Below are 25,396 nucleotides of genomic sequence, written 5' to 3'. Positions count from 1 at the left end.
CATAGAACCGTTCATCCTCAGCTTCTTCAGCATTACTGGTTGGGGTATAGACGTGGGTTACTGTGATGTTGAATGGTTTGCCTTGGAAATGAACAGAGATCATTCTGTCATTTTTGAGATTGTATCCAAATACTGCATTTCGGACTCTTTTGTTGACTATGATGGCTACTCCATTTCTTCTAAGGGATTCCTGCCCGCAGTAGTAGATATAACAGTCATCTGAGTTAAATTCACCTATTCCCATCCATTTTAGTTCGCTGATTCCTAAAATGTCGATGTTCACTCTTGCCATCTCCTGTTGGACTACTTCCAATTTGCCTTGATTCATGGACCTAACATTCCATGTTCCTATGCAATATTGCTCTTCACAGCATCAGACTTTACTTCCATCACCAGTCACACCCACAACTGGGTGTTGTTTTTACTACCTCTCTAGCTTGCCCCTTTTACCTTATAAATCCTCTACTTGCCCAAACATCACAATGCTATAACATGTACCAGCCTTCAAGTAGCTTACAATTAATGACAGTAATACACAATAACTGACTATAATAAAATGAAGATGAACACTAAGTGCTCTACTTACAAAGTAAAACTGCTGATGAAAACTAGAAGCTTCGTGAAAAAAAAAGGTGACTTTCAATGAACTGAGCGTGTGAAGATGAATAAGATTTTGAAAAAGTGCGAAAAAGATAATCTATTAGTCAAAGTTTGGGTTGCAAACTGTAGAAATCAATTATGGCTAACTCAGGCAGACAAGAGGAGAAGGCGATGGCACCCCACTGCAGTACTGTTGCCTGGAAAATCCCATGGGTGGAGGAGCCTGGTGGGCTGCAGTCCATGGGGTCGCTAAGAGTCGGACACGACTGAGCAACTTCACTTTCACTTTTCACTTTCATGCACTGGAGAAGGAAATGGCAACCCACTCCAGCGTTCTTGCCTGGAGAATCCCATGGACAGAGAAGCCTGGTGGGCTGCAGTCCATGGGGTCGCACAGAGTCGGACACGACTGAAGAGACTTAGCAGTAGCAGCAGGCAGAAAATAAGTTTACTGAAAGAATTTCCAGTAACTTGTAAAATGAGAAGTGTAGAGGCTGAAAAAAAATAAAAATAAAAAACAGCAGGAAACAGGCAACTGAGAACCCAGCCACTTAACAGAAATCGACTAGTGAGGATGCCACGGTAAGTGCCACAGTGAATTGTCCTACATCTGTATGTCATTCCCTTGAGATTCAAAGCCTAACGAAGTACATTATTGGGTCAGCTGGAAAAATCTCAATAAGATTAGATTACAGCATTGTACAATACTGTTTAATTCTTGATTTTGATAATTGTGCTAATGTTATATATGGGATTGCCTTGCTTTTAGAAAATACAACTGCAGTATTTAGGGGTAAAGGGACATCATGTCTACCATTTACTCTTAAAGATTCAAGAAATCTTTAAGAAAAAAACAAAACAGTGTGTGTATATGTAGAGAGAGAAATAGGAAAAAAGACAGGAACATAACCAGTCCAAGCTAAAGTGATCCTCTTTCCACAGGAAGCCCTCTGTATGATGCATGACACTATTCAGTCCTTCCACCCAAAGATAATCCCTATGATTTGTAAATGCATATCCTCTTGCCCACCTGACTCATCTTATTTTCTAATCAAAGTTCATTTGTAGAATCCTCTTTCCAAAATGGCATATATTTATATTTCTAATAACACACAACTATAAAAAAAAAAAAAACTGAATGAAGGGAACGATAAAATTCCACAAACTCTATCTTCCCCACTCCACATAGATAGCTTGATATGCATTCATACCCTTTTAGGATATTTTAAATGCGTGTCTATATCTTATAATTGTCCAGTAAACACATATTATCTTTTTTTCCTTAAAAGTCTTATCATGACATCTTTCCAGTTTCATTTAACATCAAAATGTTAAACAGTGGTTATATCTGGGTGGTGATATTATCGTGCTTAGTCCTGTCCTACTCTTTGCAACCCCATGGACTATAGCCTGCCAGGCTCCTCTGTCAACGGGGATTTTCCAGGCAAGAATACTGGAGTGGGTTGCCATTTCCTTCTCCAGGGGATCTTACTGAACCAGAAATTGAACCAGGGTCTCCTGCACTGCAGGAGGATTCTTTACCAGTTGAGCTACCAGGGAAGCCCCATGGTACTTTTTATTTTTTTCTTGGTATTTTTCTGTAATTTAAAAGAATAGGTAGAACTTTTGGTCTTAGAAGATACATTTTTCTCTGATACAAAAGAGAAGGAAAGGTAACAGATTGATTTTGATAACATGGGGAGGCGTGTTGAAAGAGGTCAAATTTGAGATGAGTTTAGAATTGAAAAAATCACATAATGGAAACCATGATGTAGTGTGCATCAGTCACACATAAGTGAGTGTCATCCAGGATGTACTAAAAAATACAAACTAAATTAGGAGCCAAAATCTTCAGAAGAATCATGAAAATAGCCTCATAAAATGATAAAATATATTTGGCTAAATAATTAAAAATCATTAGCTGTTGCCTACTTAACATATTCTAACATATGTGATCAATCCCAAACTGACAGCTTCAAAAAAAAAGTCTCTCATATTAAACACTAAAAAGTCTTCCGAGACATTTTTAGTCTTAAAAAGATCATGGCATCTGGTCCCAATACTTCATGGCAAATAGATGGGGGAAAAGTGGACGCAGTGGCAGATTTTTTCTTGGGCTCCAAAATCACTGCAGATGGTGACTGCAGCCATGAAATTAAAAGACGCTTACTCTCTGGGAGGAAAGCTATGACAAACCTAGACAATGTTTTAAAAAGCAGAAACATCACTTTGTTGACAAAGGAACTGTGGTGTTGGAGAAGACTCTTCAGAGTCTTGGACACCAAAGAGATCCAACCAGTCAATCCTAAAGGAAATCAATCCTGAATATTCACTGGAACGTCTGATGCTGAAGCTGAAGCTCCAGTACCCCTGGCCACTTGATGTGAAGAGCCAACTCATTGGAAAAGACCCTGATGCTGGGAAAGATTGAGGGCAGAAAGAGAAGGGGGTAACAGAGGATGAGATGGTTGGATGGCATCACTGACTCAATGGACATGAGTTTGAGCAAGCTTCAGGAGATGGTGAAGGACAGGGAAGCCTGGCGTGCTGCAGTTCATGGAGTTGCAAAGAGTCAGACACAACTGAGCGACTGAACAACAACAATGTAAGTTCATGTATATGACTAAGTGTGTAGCTTTCATGTATATGACTAAGTGTGTAGCTTTGCATTTCCCCTGTATACTCTGAGAAGACTGCACGGATGAGGACAGCGGAGTGAATGTAGATAAAAGAGCCACCTTTGATTGTGTTCATCTATTTTCAGTCTTTACAATTTCGTAAGGTAGACACTCTTACCCTATATAGTAAGAGAACTGAGCTTTAGAAAGTTTATGCAACTTTCCTGAGGTTTTACAACTAATAAGTGGGGGTTGGAAGGTAGGATTCTAAGCATCTGCTAAACTGCAAAACACATTGATCACCATGAGATATAACCCCTGAAAGAAAAGTGAAAAAACAAAAACACAGGTGGGAGAAAAAGGAAAGAAAGGAAGAGAGACAGGGAAAAATAAGATACTTAGGTTTTGAGAAGTTATACCTTAGCTATTCATTTGTCTATAAAGTCCTGCTATCTACCACCTAAAAACAGTAATTCCTATTTGTCCATAATTCAACTCTAATACTTAAGCTTTCAGGGACTCCATCCTACATGGGATCACCGTGGTGCCCCCGCCAGCATGGACAGCCTGACATCAACAGACATTTCCCATCTCCTCCCTGACCCCTAGGAAGCCACGCCAAAAACAGATGAGATACAAACCTGAAGCCCCTCTACCTGCCAACTCCATCTAGAAACCTTCCATTTTAAGTCTACTTCCAAATTGTAAAAATGAAAAACCGCCTTATCTCCTTAATTTCCCCCTCCAATGTACATAAAATAACCGCTCTTAAAATAACATTTTCTAGTCATGTCTTAATTCAGTGATTCTCCTGGCTGTGAAGAAAAGAAAGATACCTTTTAAAACTTATCAGGGAAACAGCAAGGACTTATTGTACAGCACTGGAATTCTACTCAGTATTCTGTAACAATCTATATTGGAAAAGAATCTGGAAAAGAGTAGATTTATGTGTATGTATAACTGAATCACTTTGCTGTATACCCGAAACTAACACAACATTGTAAATCAAATATACTTCAATAAAAATTAAAAATAAACTTAATAAAAACCAGTCCATAAAATCATAGCCTGCCAACATAAAAAAGCAGCAGGAAACCAAAACACAGCCTGGGAGTGGGGTGAAGGGCAGTAAGGAAAAAAAGGAAGCCAAACTCTGTCTCTCTAAAAATACTCATTTTTTAATCGAGCTTTGCTCCCAGAGAACTCATTTAAGTTTTTCAGAAGGACTTGAAGTTTGTGTATCTATAACAAGGATTAAGCCTTTTTCAGTAGCATAAAATAAGATTAGGCTTTTATTAACCCAAATATTAAACAAAGACATATTTTATAAACCTTGTAGTAAAAAAAAAAAGAGAGAGAGAGAGAGACTGAAATATTCTAGTCCTCGGAGAAGGCAATGGCACCCCACTCCAGTACCCTTGCTTGGAAAATCCCATGAACTGAGGAGCCTGTTAGGCTGCAGTCCATGGGGTCGCTAAGAGTTGGACGTGACTGAGCGACTTCACTTTCACTTTTCACTTTCATGCATTGGAGAAGGAAATAGCAGCCCACTCCAGTGTTCTTGCCTGGAGAATCCCTGGGACAGGGAAGCCTGGTGGGCTGCCATCTCTGGGGTCGCACAGAGTCGGACACGACTGAAGTGACTTAGCATAGCATAGCAACATCGCAAATCCAGCTACTGGGATGTAAACTTTAGATTCACTAAATCCACGTTTTAAATGAAATTCACACTTTCTTAGACTTTGAGAGTGAAGGCTAGTTAAGTATTTTACATTTTTCCAAATTGCTGATGTTAATGGTCCTTTCAAGCCAGAGACTATAGACAGCTAGATTTGGTGACTATCTCAGAATATACATCCACTGACAATCTCCCAGTGTAACTTTCCACAGCTAAATAGAGAAATGGAAGAATCACAGCACTGATATATCCAAGAGTATACATAAATTTTAGATGAAAGTTCTGCCATCCCAAAGCTTTGCCTATATTAATATTAAAATGTGGTTCCTATCCCTCAGTATGGAGAAGGCAATGGCACCCCACTCCGTACTCTTGCCTGGAGAATCCCATGAATGGAGGAGCCTGGTGGGCTGCAGTCCATGGGGTCGCAAAGAGTCGGACACAACTGAGCAACTTCTGTTTCACTTTTCACTTGCATGCATTGGTGAAGGAAATGGCAACCCACTCCAGTGTTCTTGCCTGGAGAATCCCAGGCATGGGGGAGCCTGGTGGGCTGCCGTCTATGGGGTCACACAGAGTCGGGCACGACTGAAGTGACTTAGCAGCATCCCTCAATATGTTTGACTTGGTACTAAGGATCAGACATATTTGTATCTGTCCTTAATAGCAAGATGAAGGCAAGATTAAATAGGTATAATAGGGAATTCATTCTATCAATCTCCTATGTTCTAATTTTAATTCTATTTGCACATACCAGTGATGTGACATGGATGGTACAAACAGCATCCTTGGGAATACTGTTCTTTACAGAAATTGTCTTAATTAATTTAAGGTTGACAAACATTAGGTCAGTCCAATTCTAAAAACAGCATTCTTGCAACACCAGGATAAAACTTCACATATCAATTTGTATTTCTCAACATCCTTTGACACAATCCACTCAAAAGTGAGGGACTGATTTCCCTTGCAGCTCAGCTGGTAAAGAATCCACCTGCAATGCAGGAGACCTGGGTTCAATCCCTGGGTTGGGAAGATCCCCTGGAGAAGGGAAAGGCTACCCACCCCAGTATTCTGGCCTGGAGAATTCCATGGACTGTATAGTCCATAGGGTCGCAAAGAGTCAGACACAACTGAGTGACTTTAAAAAAATAAATAAATAATTTTTTTTTTAATTTTTTAAACTCAGAGACTGTCTATAACAATTCCCAAAGCAATGCTCCATGACACCTGTTTGGAATATATTCAGACCGAAGTTGTTGATTATTTCCATCCAAAAGGAAAAAAGGAAAAGTATTAAAGAACTTATTCTTGGTACCTCAATGTACACACACAAATGGCTCTAACAAAAGAGAAAGATATTTTAAAGAGAATGAATGTAGTGCCCTAATAAGTTAATCAGTGCATGCGTGCTCAGTCACTCAGTCGTGTCCGACTCTGCAACCCCATGGACTGTAGCCCATCAGGCTTCTGTCCATGGGATTTTTCAGGCAAGAATACTGGAATAAGTTGCCATTTTGTCCTCCAGGGGATGTTCCCGACCCAGGGATCCAACCTGTGTCTCCTTTATTGCTTCTATAAAATAGAAATAATTGTGTCAATATGGTCTTTATTTCTCCCATTGGTAATCCAAAGTGCAGCAGAAAATAGTGACATCTGAATAGAAAACACCTTCACAGCCATTTAAGTTAATTTCTTAAAAACAGTAAGTCAGGCATGCTGTGGTGTGGTTATGACCCAACAACTTACACAGCCTCTCTAGAGGCTACTTACCCAGGATTGTGAAAAGTAATCACTACTTTTTCTAAAGAAAACAGGAAGAAGCAGAAATGGTTTACTACCTAATTCCCCAGGAAACAGCCTGGTAGTCTGGAATTACGAGCTTGCCGTTTTCCATCCCAGCAGTAGTTTAAAATAAAGACAGTAACATTACTAAGATTGACAAAAGTTGGAAAATTGAAAACATTATTCTGCACATGTCAAGAAACCAAAAAAAAAAAACCACCAAAGAAAAACAAAAACACACCCCAACCCTCTTGGTGAATAACTGCATTAAACTATATTGTGTTCAGTTGTGTCCAACTCTTTATGGACCCATGGACTACAGACTGACAGGCTCCTCTGCCTATGGGATTTTCCAGTCAAGAAAACTGGAGTGGATTGCCATGCCCTCCTCCAGGAGACCTTCCCGATCTCCTGCATTGGCAGGCGGGTTCTTTACCACTAGCGCCACCGGGGAAGCCCCACTGAGCAGGTTGTGGGGAGGGAGGGTTAGTACTGTGATTTTTTTTTTTTTCCAACTTTGAACAGTGAACAAGGCAAGCCCCGGTTGTCTAATACAAATCAGAATGTCAAGAACTGAGGCAAGATGACAAGGCAGCTCAAACAAGGAGCACTGAGCCAAGTGGGAGCTGTGGTTCAGGATATTCAGGAAGAGCATGCCTAAGGAGGAGACCCTGAACAGGGCCTCGACAGTCCTGCAATTAGCAGTCTTCACATATTGATTTTCTCTGTTCCCAGGCATTACCTTTTTCACAAGGCTCCACACAGGCTCCAGATAGAAAGAAGAGCTCGTTAAGTAATGTGATCTTAGTCCCCAGGCCTCAGATGGAGCAAGCAGAGGTCTGGGGGTTCATAAAGAGTTTTTCAATGGGTTTTTGAGCACGCATGTTTTTAAAAGAATCAAGTTCCAGATATTCAAGGTCCATACTCTTTCCTAAGAGCAGTCTATCTTGGAAATACAGGACATGGGGACTTCCCTCACAGTCCAGTGGTTCAGACTTCACCTTCTAATGCAGGGGGTGCAAGTTCCATCCCTGGCTCGGAAGCTAAGAGCCCACATGCCTCATGGCCCAAAAAACCAAAACAGAAAACAGAAACAATAGTATAACAAATTCAGTAAGGACTTTTAAAATGGTCCACATCAAAAACATTTTGTAAAAGAGAGAAAGAAAGAAATACAGGACACTTAGCCCTTGAGGGCAAGGAAACTTCTCGGCCATTCTCAGTCTGTGCTGTGTTCCCTGAACCCCAAGAAAAGGTAATTTGAAATATAGGTGTAGATGTTGAAAAAGTGTAACTCTAAAGACCATTCCCAAATAAGTAGTTTCCAATTCCTTGTTTTCAACATAATTGAAGTGGGACCTAATCTAGTTGTCAGCTGACAGAGTATTCAAATGTTTTACAATAATGATTCTGGCATATAACCAGAAAGGCATTCAAAGAACTGAGTGAGACATATGATGAAACCCCAACCATTCCCATCTACCAATGTATGAGAACTATGTTCCTCAGTACCTATATCTTTAAAAACAAAACTTGGGAAGAGAATTGATGGTGAATCTTGTCTCATTCAGGCAATAAGTAATATTCATTCACAGACACCCGACTAAACTCACTAAGGAAAGTGTGATGCATTCACAAAATCTTACATTTAACAATTGCTAATTAAAATATACTGCTATAAATCAATGTGATTTTAATTTAGTCTAAAAGAAAAAACTTATACCCAAACCTTAAGGTTACAAAACAGTTTTAAAATTTATTTTTAATTGCAGGATAATTGCTTTACAATATTGTGTTGGTTTCTGCCATACATCAACATGCATCAGTCAAAGGTATACATATGTCCCCTCCCCCTTGAACCCCCCTCCCTCCTCCCTCCCCATCCCACCCCTCTAGGTTGTCTCTCTGGCTTGAGCTCCCTGAGTCACACAGCAAATTCCCGCTGGCTATCTATTTTACACATGCTGATGTATGCTTTTCCATGCGCCTCTCTCCATTCATCCCACGCTCTCCTTCCCACCCTGTGTCCACAGGTCAGTTCTCTATGTCTCGAATTTACATTGTTTTAAATCACAGTTTTTTATAAGGAAGCAGAAAGGATCATCACTAAAAAATTTTCAAGTTCAAAAATATATTACACTGGGCCCAATTCTGTGGGAGATGTGAAATTAAAACAAAAGTTAGAAAGAATAAGGAATAATATCAATCTTCTTACTGCTAAAGAGTTTATTAATGTGGTTCTTAAATAGATGGTGGTATATAAACTTCCAGTTATAAGATAAATAAGTACTAGGGACTTAAGGTACAATACAATAAAAACAATTAACACTGATATATGTTATACGTAAAAGTTAAGACAGTAAATCATCATAAGGAAATTTTTTCTTATTTTTGAATTTTGCATCTATATAAGATGACAGACATTCACTAAACTTATCATGATAATCATTTCATGATGTATGTACCCAAATTATGTTGCACATCTTAACTTGTAAACAGTTATATATCAATTATACCTCAGACTGCAAGAAAAAATACCAAAAAAAGAAAAGAAAAAGGTGGAAGAACAGATACATAATGACAGTGAGTATTAAATGACTAGTTTTCAGCATATATTTATTTTATGTTGGAAATTTTATATTCTGAAACAATCAGAACCATTGATTTAAAAGTTCATAACAAAGTACAACCTCTTACATAATTTATCAAAATATTTTTAAGCAGGCTATAAGCAGGAAGTTTCGAGGATCAGTTGCCTTTGTTGATAATGAAAACATGTAAAAGAAGCAATGGCCAGCGAGAAAAGCAGACCTCCATCAGGTACATTAGCAAGGAAGGATAAGGATGCCAAAATAGTTACAGGGTTGGAGCGGCAGTTCGCAGCAGCAGGGGAGAGGGCCAATTCTGTGATTACCAAAAGCTAATCTCAAAGCAATCTTCTTTTGGGACACTTAAGCACGTTCAGTTTCTAACCTAATTTATTTCAAGCTTTCTGAAAATAGGAGCAATGCCGTCTAGAGGCTGTCATTTGAGTTTGAGCTTTAATAGCTCTCAGTCTCTGAGAGCTGGCTGACATGATGCAAGTGACTCCCTTCAGCCACAATGAAACAGCAGGTGCCTTTGACACCCAGTAACTTTGATTTGCCATTGTTTCTTCTTACCGGTTCACACTAAGCTTGAACACCAAAGTCAGAGAATTCCATTTTACTAAGTAAAATAGTAGCAGTAAAAACGTCAGAAGCATCTAGTATTAATGACTGACTACTCATGCAAAGGATTTACATCTCTGTTTGCAAAGCAAAAATGTTTCATCCAAAAAAATAGCCTCCAAGTCTACTCTCCTTAATGCAATCATAAACAACTGTCTTATCTTTTACTGGACAGAAATTTGTATGCAGGTCAGGAAGCAACAGTTAGAACTGGACATGGAACAACAGACTGGTTCCAAATAGGAAAAGGAGTACATCAAGGCTGTATATTGTCACCCTGCTTATTTAACTTATATGCAGAGTACATCATGAGAAACGCTGGGCTGGAAGAAGCACAAGCTGGAATCAAGATTGCCAGGAGAAATATCAATAACCTCAGATATGCAGATGATACTACCCTTACGGCAGAAAGTGAAGAGGAACTCAAAAGCCTCTTGATGAAAGTGAAAGTGGAGAGTGAAAAAGTTGGCTTAAAGCTCAACATTCAGAAAACGAAGATCATGGCATCCGGTCCCATCACTTCATGGGAAATAGATGGGGAAACAGTGGAAACAGCGTCAGACTTTATTTTTCTGGGCTTCAAAATCACTGCAGATGGTGACTGCAGCCATGAAATTAAAAGACGCTTACTCCTTGGAAGGAAAGTTATGACCAACCTCGATAGCATTTTCAAATCATAGACATTACTTTGCCAACAAAGGTTCGCCGAGTCAAGGCTATGGTTTTTCCTGTGGTCATGTATGGATGTGAGAGTTGGACTGTGAAGAAGGCTGAGCGCCGAAGAATTGATGCTTTTGAACTGTGGTGTTGGAGAAGACTCTTGGGAGTCCCTTGGACTGCAAGGAGATCCAACCAGTCCATTCTGAAGGAGATCAGCCCTGGGATTTCTTTGGAAGGAATGATGCTAAAGCTGAAACTCCAGTACTTTGGCCACCTCATGCGAAGAGTTGACTCATTGGAAAAGACTCTGATGCTGGGAGGGATTGGGGGCAAGAGGAGAAGGGGACGACAGAGGATGAGATGGCTGGATGACATCATTGACTCAATGGACGTGAGTCTGGGTGAACTCCAGGAGTTGGTGATGGACAGGGAGGCCTGGCGTGCTGCAATTCATGGGGTCGCAGAGAGTCGGACACGACTGAGCGACTGAACTAAACTGAATGAATCTAAAAATGGGTAAAAGCGACTGACATAAACATGGAGCAAGAAAGCAAAGATCTGACACCCACAATAATTGAAAATGGTATGTGTCACCTTAAAACCTTATATCAAATATCAGGAAAACAGGTATGTGAAAAGGATCCACACATCCCCTCTTCGAATCTCAAAGTCGCTCCAGAGCTAAAATGCCTGGGCAGAGTTCAGGCTCTGCAATCTGGTAGTTGAGTTATACTGGGTAAATTACCTAACGTCTCGTAACTGTGCCTCAGTTTTCTGATCTCATACTAAGTGCTCAATAAATGTGAGTTACCATTAATATTACAGGGAAGAAAAAAATTTCCAATGACTGCTAACAGGCCTTGACTTACTGTGTTAACAGTTCATCAAAAAGATTAAACTAAGAAAACGCTAGTACTTGGGAATTTTTAAGTTAATGATTGCATTAAGTACAATATTACACTTCTAGCAGATACTCAATGAAAATAAGTAGCCTTACGACATGCTTACTCAAACTCCATAGATTTGGGGTTCACATCTATAGAGGGAATGATTTAAGAGCAAATGCCCAGTAGGTTCAACATAACCAAGTTACTGTGGGGTATTACATATCAAGAAGTTGTTTTGTTCTCTTTTCCAAGTCATGTATCCGTAGTAGTCGAAAGCAGAAAGCAAAGGGAACAGACAGTATTATACTCTGGAGTTAGGTACCTGGTCCTTACAAAACTAAAACTCTGTTGTAAATTTTTTCTTTCTAATCATTTCAATGAGTCTCCATTTGGGGTACAAACACACCGTAGGATATGAGAACAAGAAGTCAAAGGCAGCTTAACCAACTTTGTCCCATTTAGTCTTTAGGCATCAAGAATGGTATTCTTAGCAAGCCTAAATAGGAACAGCACTTCAGAACCTGAGAAGCAGGAGTGATTCAGAGGCCACCAACCTAAACCAAAATGAAGGAATAATCTTTCCAACCTCTCTTCATCCAGCTCTACTTGAAAACATGATGGTGATAGCAAGAGTGTCTGCAGCTACTCCCCAGGTACTGTGCCAAGCATCTACGCTCACTGACACACTGAATCCTTAAACTGTAAAGTGAGAAAATACTACAAGAAAATAAGAGATGGAATTTTCCAGACCATTCTAAAAATTGATAAAAACCTGAAGTCTTAATAGTTACTATATTAGTGCAAATTTTAAATTCATCATCTCTAGATGATCTATCATTTTACTCAATTTAGTTAAATGAAGACCAAATACCAAAGAGACCACAACTACAATTACTGTTAAAACATGATCCCTGCAACCAAGGAGTGTCTGCTTTGTTCTCAGTAAAGCAGTAATTGATTCACAAACATATGAGAAATAAAACACAGTCAAGGGCTGTGTGTGCTTAGTCGCTCAGTCGTGTCCGACTCTGCAACCCCATGGACTGTAGCCCACCAGGCTCCTCTGTCCGTGGGGATTCTTCAGGCAAGAATACTGGAGAGGGTTGCCATACCCTCCTCCAGGGGATCTTCCCAACCCAGGGATCAAACCCACACCTCCAGCATTGTAGGTGGATTCTCAAATGAGCCATCAGGGAAGCCCTGGGCAAGGGCAGCTGGGTGTAAATCCCAGCTCTGCCACTACTGGCTACAAGAGCTTAAGCCAGACAGTTAATCTATAAAAACAAGATTTTATACATAGAAAAGTTACATTGTTTTGTTGTTCTAGTTGCTAAGTTGTGTCCAACTCTTTGCCACCCCATGGACAGTAGGCTGCCAGGCTCCTCTGTTCATGGGATTTTCCAGGCAAGGATACTAGAGTGGGTTGCCATAAAGTGTGTGTATGCATATAATAAATTTGTTATAAAGTTGAGATGGTTGGATGGCATCACCCACTCGATGGACATGAGTTTGAGCCAGCTCTGGGAGTTGGTGATGGACAGGGAAGCCTGGCATGTTGCAGTACTTGGGGTCGCAAACAGTTCGACAGGACTGAGGGACTGAAGTGAATTCAAAGTTGTTTAAACTTCAAGTTGCTATAAAAAAGTTGTAATAAAGTTTAATATACATTATGTTATAGAGACAAAATGTGATATATACAGTGTGCACTGGACTGCTCAGGTTCATTTCCTGGTGAGTTAAGAATTTCTTCATACCTCTCAAATTTTACTCATTATCTACCTTAATCAAGGTTGAATATGCCAAACCTAATTTTAAGCTTTTTCAGTTTCTTCCAATTCTCTTTCTGTACACAACTCCTTTCTTTAGGGACATTCTATTATGCCCTTAAGATATTATAAATACTTCAGTAATAGGAAATTCTAACCAAAAATAAATTTTCACTCTATGCACATGGGAATTCAAAATATAAAGACGGTTTTGTACTACAAATGTTAAAATAACAGCAGAATAGTTCATAAAGACAGTGATGTAACTCCTTTAGCTAAGATAGCAATATAGTAAAAGTCTGTCCCCAAATCATTCCCTGCTTCAAGCTGTAAGACATTTTCAAGTATGAATGTGTGAATACGCCCGATTATACTATTAAAATTGAGACCTGACTGCTGAAACATTTACAGATTGCAAGTTCAGACAGATGAAGACCATGACCTCTGATTCCTATACATATATAATAACAGAGAACTACGTTATTAAAAAAAAAAAAAACGAACTATGCATCTGATGCTGGCCCCAAATAGTATAGAGTCCAGCCCGTCGGGGTCATTCTTTCATTCAATAAACATTTATTTTGAGACTACTGTGTGACACGCATTGCACAGGCAGTGAACAAACTGAGCCCCAAATCTCTTCTTTCTTACTAACATAAACATTTCTCTGCAAGGTCAGGCACCAGAAACCACGCCCTGGCTGCCCTGCCCATCACACTGACACCGTACCCGAACCCATCGCGCCCCCTAGACTTGCGGACCCACAGGCTCGACCGCCGGGTTCTTTAATAACTGGGCCAAGAGCCCTTAGGTAAACTGAAGAAGCCCTCCGCCCCGAACCTCCGGGTGCGCAGCGGAGAGGCCGGCAACAAGGAGCTCACCCCAGCCGCGCCACGTGCACAGCCCGGCGCGCGCCCCCGCCGCCCTCCGCTCGCCGCCCGCCCGGCGCAGGCGCCGTCACCGCCCAACTGGCGCGCGCCCCGGACGCCGCTCCCGGTTCTTAAGTCGCGGAGGGGGTCCCTCACCAGCCCCGGTCCCACGCGGCTGCGACCCCCACTAGACCCCTCCCGCCGTTGCCTCTTACCGGTTCGCTGGTCCTGGCGCCCCAGCCTCCCGGCTCCCGACGGCCGCCTCGCGGGGCGCCTCCTCCTCGGCCACCGCGGCCGCCCCGGAACCCCCGGCCGCGGCCTCGGCGGCCGCCTCCATCTCCACCGCCACCTCTCGCTACGGCGGTCCCGGCGCCCGCCCGCTCGCGGTCGCGATCGCCGCCCGGCCGGCCGCGGCCGGGTCGGCGTCCCCGGCCGCCCCGAGCTCCTCGCTCCGCCTGCATCTGGCTGCCGCCGGCGATGCTGAGCGCGCGGGAGCTGGCCGCCCGCAGAGACGCCCTTGCCCCACCGGAAACGGGCCCCACGGAGGAGCCGCGAGCGCCGGGCCTAGGTGTCAGCGAGCGCGGGGTGCGGGGCCGGGGATGGAAGCCGGCCGCGGCGGGGGCGGGGCTGCCCTGAGGCTTGGCAGGTGGGGCCGGAGCCGGGGCTCCGGGAGGGCCGAGGGTTTGTAGGAAAGGCCTGACCAGTGGGAGCTGCAGGTCAGGAGCAGGGGTGTTTCTGGGGGAGTGGCCGTGGTAAGTAAAAGGATGGGTTATAAAATAAACAGCTAATGTAATATGAATTCATTTTTTATTAAAAGAATAAAGAAATATTGATATGGTGTATTTGCATAGGGTCTTTAAAAGTATATATCAAAATATTAGTGTTATTTTGGGACCCCTCCCAAAGTCCAAGCTTCTACTTCTCACCTTAGGACACGCTAATAAATTGAGAGATGAGTTGTTGGGGCAAGGAATAGCCACTTGGTGGGAAAGCAGCAAACCGAGAAGATGATGGACTCCCACCGTCCAAAGAACTGTCTCGCCTGAGCTAGCGTTTTAGGCACCCCACTCCAGTACTCTTGCCTGGAAAATCCCATGGGCGGCGGAGCCTGGAAGGCTGCAGTCCATGGGGTTGCTAAGAGTCCGACACGGCTGAGCGACTTCACTTTCACTTTTCACTTTCATGCATTGGAGAAGGAAATGGCAACCCACTCCAGTACTCTTGCCTGGAGAATCCCAGGGATGGGGGAGCCTGGCTGGCTTCCATCTACGGGATCGCACAGAGTCGGTCACGACTGAAGCGACTTAGCAGTAGCAGCAGCATACTAAAAGGGGAGGGAGTAAACTCAAACATTTACTGATTCCAGTCGGCCTTAGGAGAGGACTGCTCAGGCGGGTCTGGTCAGGATGTTTCTTGTAAGCTACACAAAGGCGTTTAATGCTCTTTACCTGGGAGGCAGGTAATGAGATGGGCTACTATATACAATTGAAGCTTATAGGCAACAGCCCTTTAGTGATTAACTTGTAATAGAATAAAAATGTTCTTCCGTATTACACTAGTGGTTAGCTGTGCTAAGCCTTTCAGTGAGTTAATTTTTTTTTCCTTTTTTTTCCTGTTTAGTCTCCTGACTTTCACGAATGAATATGTGTAATTATTAAAGTTATACTGAACACTGAGTTCAGAAAGAGGTATGAAGAAGGTAAGGGAAGACCTTCAGGTGAGAGGCGGAGGCTGCAACAAGCCACTGGGAGAGACAGGACCTCAAAAGAATTTTTGTAGAAGTGACTCCTTTAGCTCACACTTACTGAGTGCATGAGCGTTAAATTCTCTTATCAGCCCTATGTGGTAGGTACTACTGTCATCCTATTTTACAGATAAGGAAATATCCCTAGAGAAAGTAAACCACTTGTCTGATATGACACGACTATGGTAGTGGTGGAACGAACAACCTAACTCAGGCAAGCTCAGTCTGTTCATGTGTGTGTGTCAATGTCACTTATTTAGTAGAAAGTTTTGGGGACTCACCCATGTTTTGTGATTTAATATTTTGTTCCTTCTTCTTGCTAAGCGGTAGTCCATTTTATGGATCCACTCTTAACTAAGGAGGAAAAGGGCAATTGGTTATATGGATACATGGGAGCCATTTTTAACTTTCTATTACAGAAACCACATAAAATTAATACAGAGAAGGGTTTACAGCATCCCTCAAACAATCGGTGTGGCAAAACATGTTTTCTTCCCAATCCTTTCTTACCCTTTTTCACATTCATATACAGTTAACACTACTCATTGCTTCTAATTATCTACTCTGTGTTAGGCACAATGCTTGAAGATTTTTTTTTTTTTTTTGAAGAAAAAAGCCACAGTCCTTGTTCTCCAGTGGCTCACTTCCCATAAGGAAGATAATAACTCTGTAGAGGGAGGACTGCACCATTGCACTGAGTACAGTGAGAGGTTCAAGGTGAAGGCCGGAAGGAAGAAAAGTTACACTGCCTAAATAAATGAGTTTTCCAGGGCTACCTGAGAAACAGACCCAGGAGCCAAGGCCTGATGGTTGAGCAGGAGTTTGCCTTGTTGATAAATGGAAATAGGGAACTACTGAAGGATTGTAAACTGGAGAGAAACACAATCTTAAAGTAATACAGAGCATAGTTCTAAGTATTGATACTTCCCATATAGCACTTCCTATAAACCTCACAGCAGCCTTATGAGCTACTACAGCATGCGTGCTATGTCGCTTTAGCTGGGTCTGACTCTTTGCGACCCTGTGGACTGTAGCCCATCAGGCTCCTCTGTCCATGGGATTCTCCAGGCAAGAATACTGGAGTGGGTTGTCATGCCCTCTTCCAGGGATCTTCCCAACCCAGAGATTGAACCCACATCTCTTATGTCTCCTGCATAGGCAAGTGGGTTCTTTACCACCACCTGGCAAGCCCCATTAGGTACTACTTGTGTTATCCATGTTTAACAGATGAGGAATCTAACACAGAGATGTGAATTAACTTCCAAGATCACAGAGCTAATGGATTGATTCCACAGCTAGTAATGGAATGATTGGAACCCAGAGCTGTCTGACTTCAGACTATGCTGTTAACTAACCACTATGGCTCAAACGGTAAAAAATCCGTCTGCAATGCTGGAGACCCAGAGTTCAATCCCTGGGTTGGAAAGATCCCCTGAAGAAGGAAATGGCAACCCACTCCAGTATTCTTGCCTGGACAGTTCCATGGACAGAGGAGCCTGGTGGGCTACTGTCCATGGGATCACAAAGAGTCAGACACAACTGAGCTACTAACTTTCACTTTCATACTCAGAAAACCATTCTATACAGGACAATCAGAATTCTAGGCAGCCCTTAGGAAACAACTGGAAGAGTCCAAGTGACAGATAATTAGGGCCTAAATTAAGTTGAGAGCTAAGAAAGAAAATAACCAGACAGATAGATGGGAGAACTGATAGGCTTCTTGTCCATTTCTAAGTGGGAGGTCAGGGTAAGAAGTTAGGGGTGATACCTAGGTTTCCTGTTTGAGTGACCAGGGAGTTCATGATGCCATTAGTCAACAGAGGAAATATAGGGTTATGAGAGGAGATGTGTCAGGATAATATTATTTTTTAAACATTATACTCTGCATTTTTCTTTGTTACTTCTTTGTCTTAATAATATTTTTGTCAATAGACACTATTACTTCTCACCCAATACATCAATTTTTCTTTCTTTTCCCTCTCTACTCTTCTCTGGTCTTTCCCCTTTATCCCCACCCTATCCTATTTTTCTCTCTTTTTTTAACCTTGTCTTTATTTGTGAAATTAAGACTGTCAGCGGCACTCAGAATTCAGTTATTCATTCTTATGCTAAACTCTCAAATTCACACTCCCATCCCTAGAGAAACACCAAACAGGCAGATGGGAATAGTAGCAAGAATTTTATGCTTTGCTTTTCACCCCATAAAGGAACTAACAGAAGAATCCACTGGACAACCTGGGCTCTCATCCTCTGTGTGGCCAGGAGCTATAATGGTTTGGTACATTATCTTTTCCTAATTCTACAGAAAGTTGGCTGCTTGAAACCAGTTACAGTGGGAATTTTTTTTTTAATTATTTATTTTTGGCTGTGCTGGGTTTTCGTTTGCTGTGTAGGCTTTTCTGTAGTTGCTACGAGCAGGGGCTCCTCTCTAGCTATGATACGCGGGCTTCTCACTATGGTGGATTCTCTTGTGGAGCTCAGGCTCTAGAGTTCAAGCTCAAGTAGTTGTGGCTCATGGGCTTACTTACTCCAGGGCATGTGGGATCTTCCAGGACAGGGATTGAACCCATGTCTCCTGCATTGGCAGGCAGGTTCTTTACCAGTGAGTCACTAGGGAAGCCCTACAGTGGGAATTTTTATACCACAGAAACTGGCAAAATTAGGACTTTTGAAAGTGGGAGTGGAAACAGATAGTTAAATATTTATCAGCATGCCACAGGCTCAGGCTCTCCCTAAGATGAAGAGCCACATAATTAATCTCACACCAGACAGCACAAATCGGGGCTTCTCAACTTTGGCACATTTAGGGCTGGATAATTTTGTGTGTGGTGGTGGCTTGTCTTGTGCATTGTAGAATTTCTAACAGCATCCCCAGCCTCTACCCACTAGGTGCTACCCACTGGCAACCCTCCCTCCCCCAACTTATGGCAACCAAAACTGTCTCCAGACATTTGTCCCATGGGACAAAATCACCCTGGTTGAGAATCGCTAGCACAAATTGATTTAACTATATGACTGTCATTCTAGACACCTCCAAAATTATGAGGTTGAAAAGATCAGTGGGTTTTACATTAAGCCGACCTCATTAGGACATGGAGAGACTTTATTTGTGGATAGTTAAGAGCTAACATTTATTTTGTCCCTGGCAAAACTCCAAACACTTTACACAGGCTAAATTTAATCTTCATTAATATTTCTATGAATAATAGAAATACTACTTTTCCTACTTTACAGATAAGAAAACTGAGTCACAAAGGAGTTCAATCATTTGCTCAAGCTAATGAGTGACAAAATTGAGATTCATACCTGATCAGTCTGGTTTCAGAATCTGTGTTCTTCAGTCTATACTTCAGATGCCATCAGAAGTGCAGAAACTACATTACTTTGCCCTCCCCATCTATCAGTTCAAGGGTCTTTTCAATTAAACCAAGAGTGTTTAGGATATGGAGAATTCAGGGGTCTCCTGCTAATACCTAATTAGAGGACACCACTAGTAGAAATTCTTTTAACCAGGATGTTGAGTGTATTCTCATCTGATTATGATCCCATCGAAAAAGTGTCTGTCACTTACTACATTGCATTAAAAAAAAAATAGAGATCTTTTAGTTTTATAAATAACAAAGGGAAGAAGGGAAGGAGGATTTTCTGCTATTGCTTTGACTTGATAGTCCTGATTTTAAATATATGCCACTGCATGAATAAAAAATTCAGTTTTCCCTTAGGTAGTATTCATGAGATACAAAAGCAAAGTCCTAAATCACATAGGTGAATCCTTAAGAAAATAAACCACTCTTTGGCATATTTTTACATATATATGACCTATGATGTCAATTCCTTAAGGCAAGAGTTCTCAAAATGAGGGCAAGCAGCATAGAGTCACCTGGGAACTTAGAAATGCAAATTTGGGACTTCCCTGGTGATCCAATGGTTAAGAATCTACCTGCCAATGCAGGGAACATGGGATCGATCCCTGCTCCAGGAAGATTCCACATGCCAAGGGGCAACTAAGCCCACGCACCACAACTACTGAGCCTGTGCTCTAAAGCCCGAGAGCTGCAACCACTGAAGCCCGCACGCCCACAGTCTGTGCTCCACGACAAAGGAAGCCACTGCAATGAGAAGCCAGTGCTCCACAACTAGAAAGTAGCCCCGCTCACCACGGCCAGAGAAAGCCCACGCTGAGCAGTGAAGATCTAGCACAGCCAAAAAATGAAAAAGAAAAGAGAAATGCAAATTCTCAGGCTTTAGCCCAGAATCAGAAATGTGGGGATGCGGCCTAGCCGTCAAGGCTTTAACAAACCCCTCATCAGGTGACTGTGATGAATGCCCAAGTTTGAGAACCACTGTCTCAAGGTAGAATTGGGCATTTAAATATCACAAGAAAGCCTCCTAATTCCTAGTCCAAGACCATGGATTTCATAAGTGCTCATTGTCTAATGAAAGCACATATTATGATAGGATTTTTTAACGTCCCTGTCCCCTTGCAAATATTGATATAACTTTTCTGGGGGAAAAAAAGCAGTTCCTGATTCTTCTCTCTGCAGGCAGGCAGATTTTCTAGTTTAGTCGACTTCTGATGCATAGTCCATGAACAATGCAAACTGGAAAACACTGATAAGATCTCTCAAAAAGAAGTCCTTTTATTTACTTTGTGTTTTGAACAGCAGCATCCACTATTGAGGGTTGCCCTCAGGCTGCAGGGGAAGGGAGTCTGGCAGGAGCCAGCCTTTCAGGCCAGGATCCAGCCTATAACCCAGTGAAGATGAAGGCAAGCGAACTCTCTGTCAGCTCACAATGTTGCTTTGGCTTTGAATGGAATTGGGGGTAAAGAACTCCCCAAAATCAACAGAACAAACTCTCAACACACAGAATTCATAACCTGATCCCTTCTCCTCTCTCCCTCCATCCTCATTCCCAGCTGCTGTTCTTGCTTTCTATATCACAGAGAAATAGAAGCAATCAGAAAAGACTTTCCACCACTGCCATCACCACAAATCCCTACCTCCTCTCCTGTTCTCCAAATGGGCCTCAGCTCCAGTGCAAGGCCAATGCCTCTACTATTGTACTGGCTGCTCTCCCTGCTCACCTACTGGAGGACATCTCTCCAGCAACATCGGATAGTTGCTAACTGATAAAACAGTTACTCACAGTAGGCTGCAAAAATGCTATATTTCCACCATTCTTAAAAAAATAAAAAAACAACTCTTGTCCCTGCATTCTAGTCCAGCTTCTGCCCCAGTTCTCTACTCCTTTCTAAAGCAAAGCTCCTCAGAAGAGTCATCTACAGCTCTCTTATTTCTTCTCCCATTCAGCCTCTAATTCACTACACAAAGCTCTCATGCCCACCACTTGACCAACGTGATTTATGATCTGCATGTAACTAGATCCAGTAGGTTTCAGCCTTAATCTTTCTTTTTTTTAAATTTATTTTTTTATTGAAGGATAATTGCTTTACAGAATTTTCTTGTTTTCTGTCAAACCTCAACATGAATCAGCCATAGATATACATATATCCCTTCCCTTTTGAAAATCTTTCTTGATTTATCAGTTTCATTTGATGCAGTTGATCACTCTGACTCCTTGAAACATTCTCTTGCTGCTTCCAGAACACACCAGGATGGGGAATTCAAAGATGCATATATAAGGCACATCTCGAAGCCTGTTAAGAAGACTTGGACAGTACAGTCAGAGCGTCTGAACTTCCAGTTCAGTTCAGTTCAGTCGCTCAGTCGTGTCGGACTCTTTGTGACACCATGAATCGCAGCACGCCAGGCCTCCCTGTCCATCACCAACTCCCGGAGTTCACCCAGACTCACGTCCATCGAGTTAGTGATGCCATCCAGCCATCTCATCCTCTGTCGTCCCCTTCTCCTCCTGCCCCCAATCCCTCCCAGCATCAGAGTCTTTTCCAATGAGTCAACTCCTCGCATGAGGTGGCCAAAGAACTGGAGTTTCAGCTTCAGCATCATTCCTTCCAAAGAAATCCCAGGGCTGATCTCCTTCAGAATGGACTGGTTGGATCTCCTTGCAGTCCAAGGGACTCTCAAGAGTCTTCTCCAACACCACAGTTCAAAAGCATCAATTCTTCAGCACTCAGCCTTCTTCACAGTCCAACTCTCACATCCATACATGACCACAGGAAAAACCATAGCCTTGACTAGACGGACCTTTGTTGGCAAAGTAATGTCTCTGCTTTTGAATATGCTATCTAAGTTGGTCATAACTTTCCTTCCAAGGATAAGCGTCTTTTAATTTCATGGCTGCAATCACCATCTGCAGTGATTTTGGAGCCCAAAAAAGAAAGTCTGACACTGTTTCCCCATCTATTTCCCATGAAGTGGTGGGACCAGATGCCATGATCTTCGTTTTCTGAATGTTGAGCTTTAAGCCAACTTTTTCAGTCTCCACTTTCACTTTCATCAAGAGGCTTTTGAGTTCCTCTTCACTTTCTGCCATACGGGTAGTGTCATCTGCATATCTGAGGTTATTGATATTTCTCCTGGCAACCTTGATTCCAGCTTGTGCTTCTTCCAGCCCAGTGTTTCTCATGATGTACTCTGCATATAAGTTAAATAAGCAGGGTGACAATATACAGCCTTGACGTACTCCTTTTCCTATTTGGAACCAGTCTGTTGTTCCATGTCCAGTTCTAACTGTTGCTTCCTGACCTGCATACAGATTTCTCAAGAGGCAGGTCAGGTGGTCTGGTATTCCCATCTCTTTCAGAATTTTCCACAGTTTGTTGTGATCCACACAGTCAAAGGCTTTGGCATAGTCAATAAAGCAGAAATAGATGTTTTTCTGGAACTCTCTTGCTTTGTACATGATCCAGCGGATGTTGGCAATTTGATCTCTGTTTCCTCTGCCTTTTCTAAAACCAGCTTGAACATCAGGAATTTCACGGTTCACATTTTGCTGAAGCCTGGCTTGGAGAATTTTGAGCATTACTGTACTAGCCTGTGAGATGAGTGCAATTGTGCGGTAGTTTGAGCATTCTTTGACATTGCCTTTCTTTGGGATTGGAATGAAAACTGACCTTTTCCAGTCTTGTGGCCACTGCTGAGTTTTCCACATTTGCTGGCATATTGAGTGCAGCACTTTCACAGCATCATCTTTCAGGATTTGAAATAGCTCAACTGGAATTCCATCACCTCCACTAGCTTTGTTCGTAGTGATGCTTTCTAAGGCCTACTTGACTTCACATTCCAGGATGTCTGGCTCTAGGTCAGTGATCATACCATCGTGATTATCTGGGTCGTGAAGATCTTTTTTGTACAGTTCTTCTGTGTATTCTTGCCACCTCTTCTTGGTATCTTCTGCTTCTGTTAGGTCCATACCATTTCTGTCCTTTATCGAGCCCATCTTTGCATGAAATGTTCCCTTGGTATCTCTAATTTTCTTGAAGAGATCCCTAATCTTTCCCATTCTGTTGTTTTTCTCTCTTTCTTTGCATTGATTGCTGAGGAAGGCTTTCCTATCTCTTCTTGTTACTCTTTGGAACTCTGCATTCAGATATTTATATCTTTCCTTTTCTCCTTTGCTTTTCGCTTCTCTTCTTTTCACAGCTATTTGTAAGACCTCCCCAGACAGCCATTTTGCTTTTTTGCATTTCTTTTCCATGGGGATGGTCTTGATCCCTGTCTCCTGAACAATGTCACGAACCTCATTCCATAATTCATCAGGCACTCTATCTATCAGATCTAGGCCCTTAAATCTATTTCTCACTTCCACTGTATAATCATAAGGGATTTGATTTAGGTCATACCTGAATGGTCTAGTGGTATTCCCTCCTTTCTTCAATTTAAGTCTGAATTTGGCAATAAGGAGTTCATGATCTGAGCCACAGTCAGCTCCTGGTCTTGTTTTTGTTGACTGTATAGAGCTTCTCTATCTTTGGCTGCAAAGAATATAATCAATCTGATATCGGTGTTGACCATCTGGTGATGTCCATGTGTAGGGTCTTCTCTTGTGTTGTTGGAAGAGGGTGTTTGCTATGACCAATGCATTTTCTTGGCAAAACTCTATTAGTCTTTGCCCTGCTTCATTCCATATTCCAAGGCCAAATTTGCCTGTTACTCCAGGTGTTTCTTGACTTCCTACTTTTGCATTCCAGTCCCTTATAATGAAAAGGACATCTTTTTTGGGTGTTAGTTCTAAAAGGTCTCATAGGTCTTCATAGAACTGTTCAACTTCAGCTTCTTCAGCGTTACTGGTTGGGGCATAGACTTGGATTACTGTGATATCGAATGGTTTGCCTTGGAAATGAACAGAGATCATTCTATCGTTTTTGAGATTGCATCCAAGTACTGCATTTCGGACTCTTTTGTTGACCAAGATGGCTACTCCATTTCTTCTGAGGGATTCCTGCCCGCAGTAGTAGATATAATGGTCATCTGAGTTAAATTCACCCATTCCAGTCCATTTTAGTTCACTGATTCCTAGAATGTCAACATTCACTCTTGCCATCTTTTGTTTGACCACTTCCAATTTGCCTTGATTTAGGGACCTGACATTCCAGGTTCCTATGCAATATTGCTCTTTACAGCATCGGACCTTGTTTCTATCACCAGTCACATCCACAGCTGGGTATAGTGGCAGTACTGCCCAGACTTGCCCATGTCCTGGCACACATAAAAAGATAACACCTGCCCAGTATTGTGGGATGAGACAAGACTGATCTCAACAGAAGGCAACCCACCTAGGCAACTCCAAGTCCTGAGGGTCACAGCACATGCATTGAAGGACTCTAGTTTATGTCTTCATGTAAAGCAATCCCACCTCTGTTTTCCAGATACAATGAAAATACAATCATTTGAAGACCTCGGTAATAGACTTTTCTGTCACATAACTATAAAGGCTCGACAATTCTTATGTCCTCTTTTTCTTAGAATTGTAAAAGTTTAACTCCTTCAGTTCAAGAACTATTGTAGAGCTCTTATATACCCCATGGCTTGTAGCCCAGTGGTAAACAAAGAACATGTTTTTTAAAACATATCAGATTAAAATTCTGCTTCAGATATTATTGCTTCAGCAACACTGAGTTTTTTTTTTTTTTTTAATGAAAACAGATTTATTTAGAGAGATACACATTCCACAGGCAGAATGTGGTCTGTCTCAGAAGGCAAGAGTGGCCGACAAGCCCTTTCTTAATCACTGTACACTTTTGGACAGCATTCTATTCTATCAAGAGTTGGATAGAACTTACCTGACAGAAGAAACCAAAACGACAAGGCCAGAACCTCCCTTAGTCACGCATGTCGTCATTGGAAATTGGAAGCTCTTTCTGATATCTAACTTGATGGCAGGTATCATGTATTTACACTTACTTTCTATGATTTATCTTTGAAAAGGAGGGAGGGGGAAGCAGCATCTGAATACTCTATACAACAGCATGAGCTGGTGATGGTGTGTCCTGACATCACTGGACTATAGATGCTACTGAAGTTTTCCACTGTGGTTGTTATAGAAATAGTGAGGAGTGGTTCAGGCGTAAAGCTTCTCAGAGAAGAGGTACTTCAGAAAAGCAAAGCCCCAGAAGTCATCAAGGCTACTCCACAAGGAGAGAAATTCATTTGGTACAGTG

The 25,396-nt window shown here is 42.0% G+C and overlaps 1 protein-coding gene across 1 annotated transcript in view; it reads right to left on the bottom strand.

The window, feature by feature from the left end:
- AVEN (apoptosis and caspase activation inhibitor) overlaps positions 1–14,681 on the bottom strand; it is a 192,210-nt gene extending 177,529 nt beyond the window's left edge. The window contains exon 1 of the mRNA XM_061430665.1: positions 14,285–14,681. Coding sequence (XP_061286649.1) covers positions 14,285–14,530 — 246 coding nt within the window. The 5' untranslated portion in view covers positions 14,531–14,681. The remainder of the gene's footprint in view (positions 1–14,284) is intronic.
- Between the last annotated feature and the right edge of the window lie 10,715 nt (positions 14,682–25,396).

The sequence above is a fragment of the Bos javanicus genome, chromosome 10 (assembly GCF_032452875.1).
Source record: "Bos javanicus breed banteng chromosome 10, ARS-OSU_banteng_1.0, whole genome shotgun sequence".
NCBI classification, from domain to species: domain Eukaryota; kingdom Metazoa; phylum Chordata; class Mammalia; order Artiodactyla; family Bovidae; genus Bos; species Bos javanicus.
This window is presented reverse-complemented; position numbering and strand designations above follow the sequence as displayed.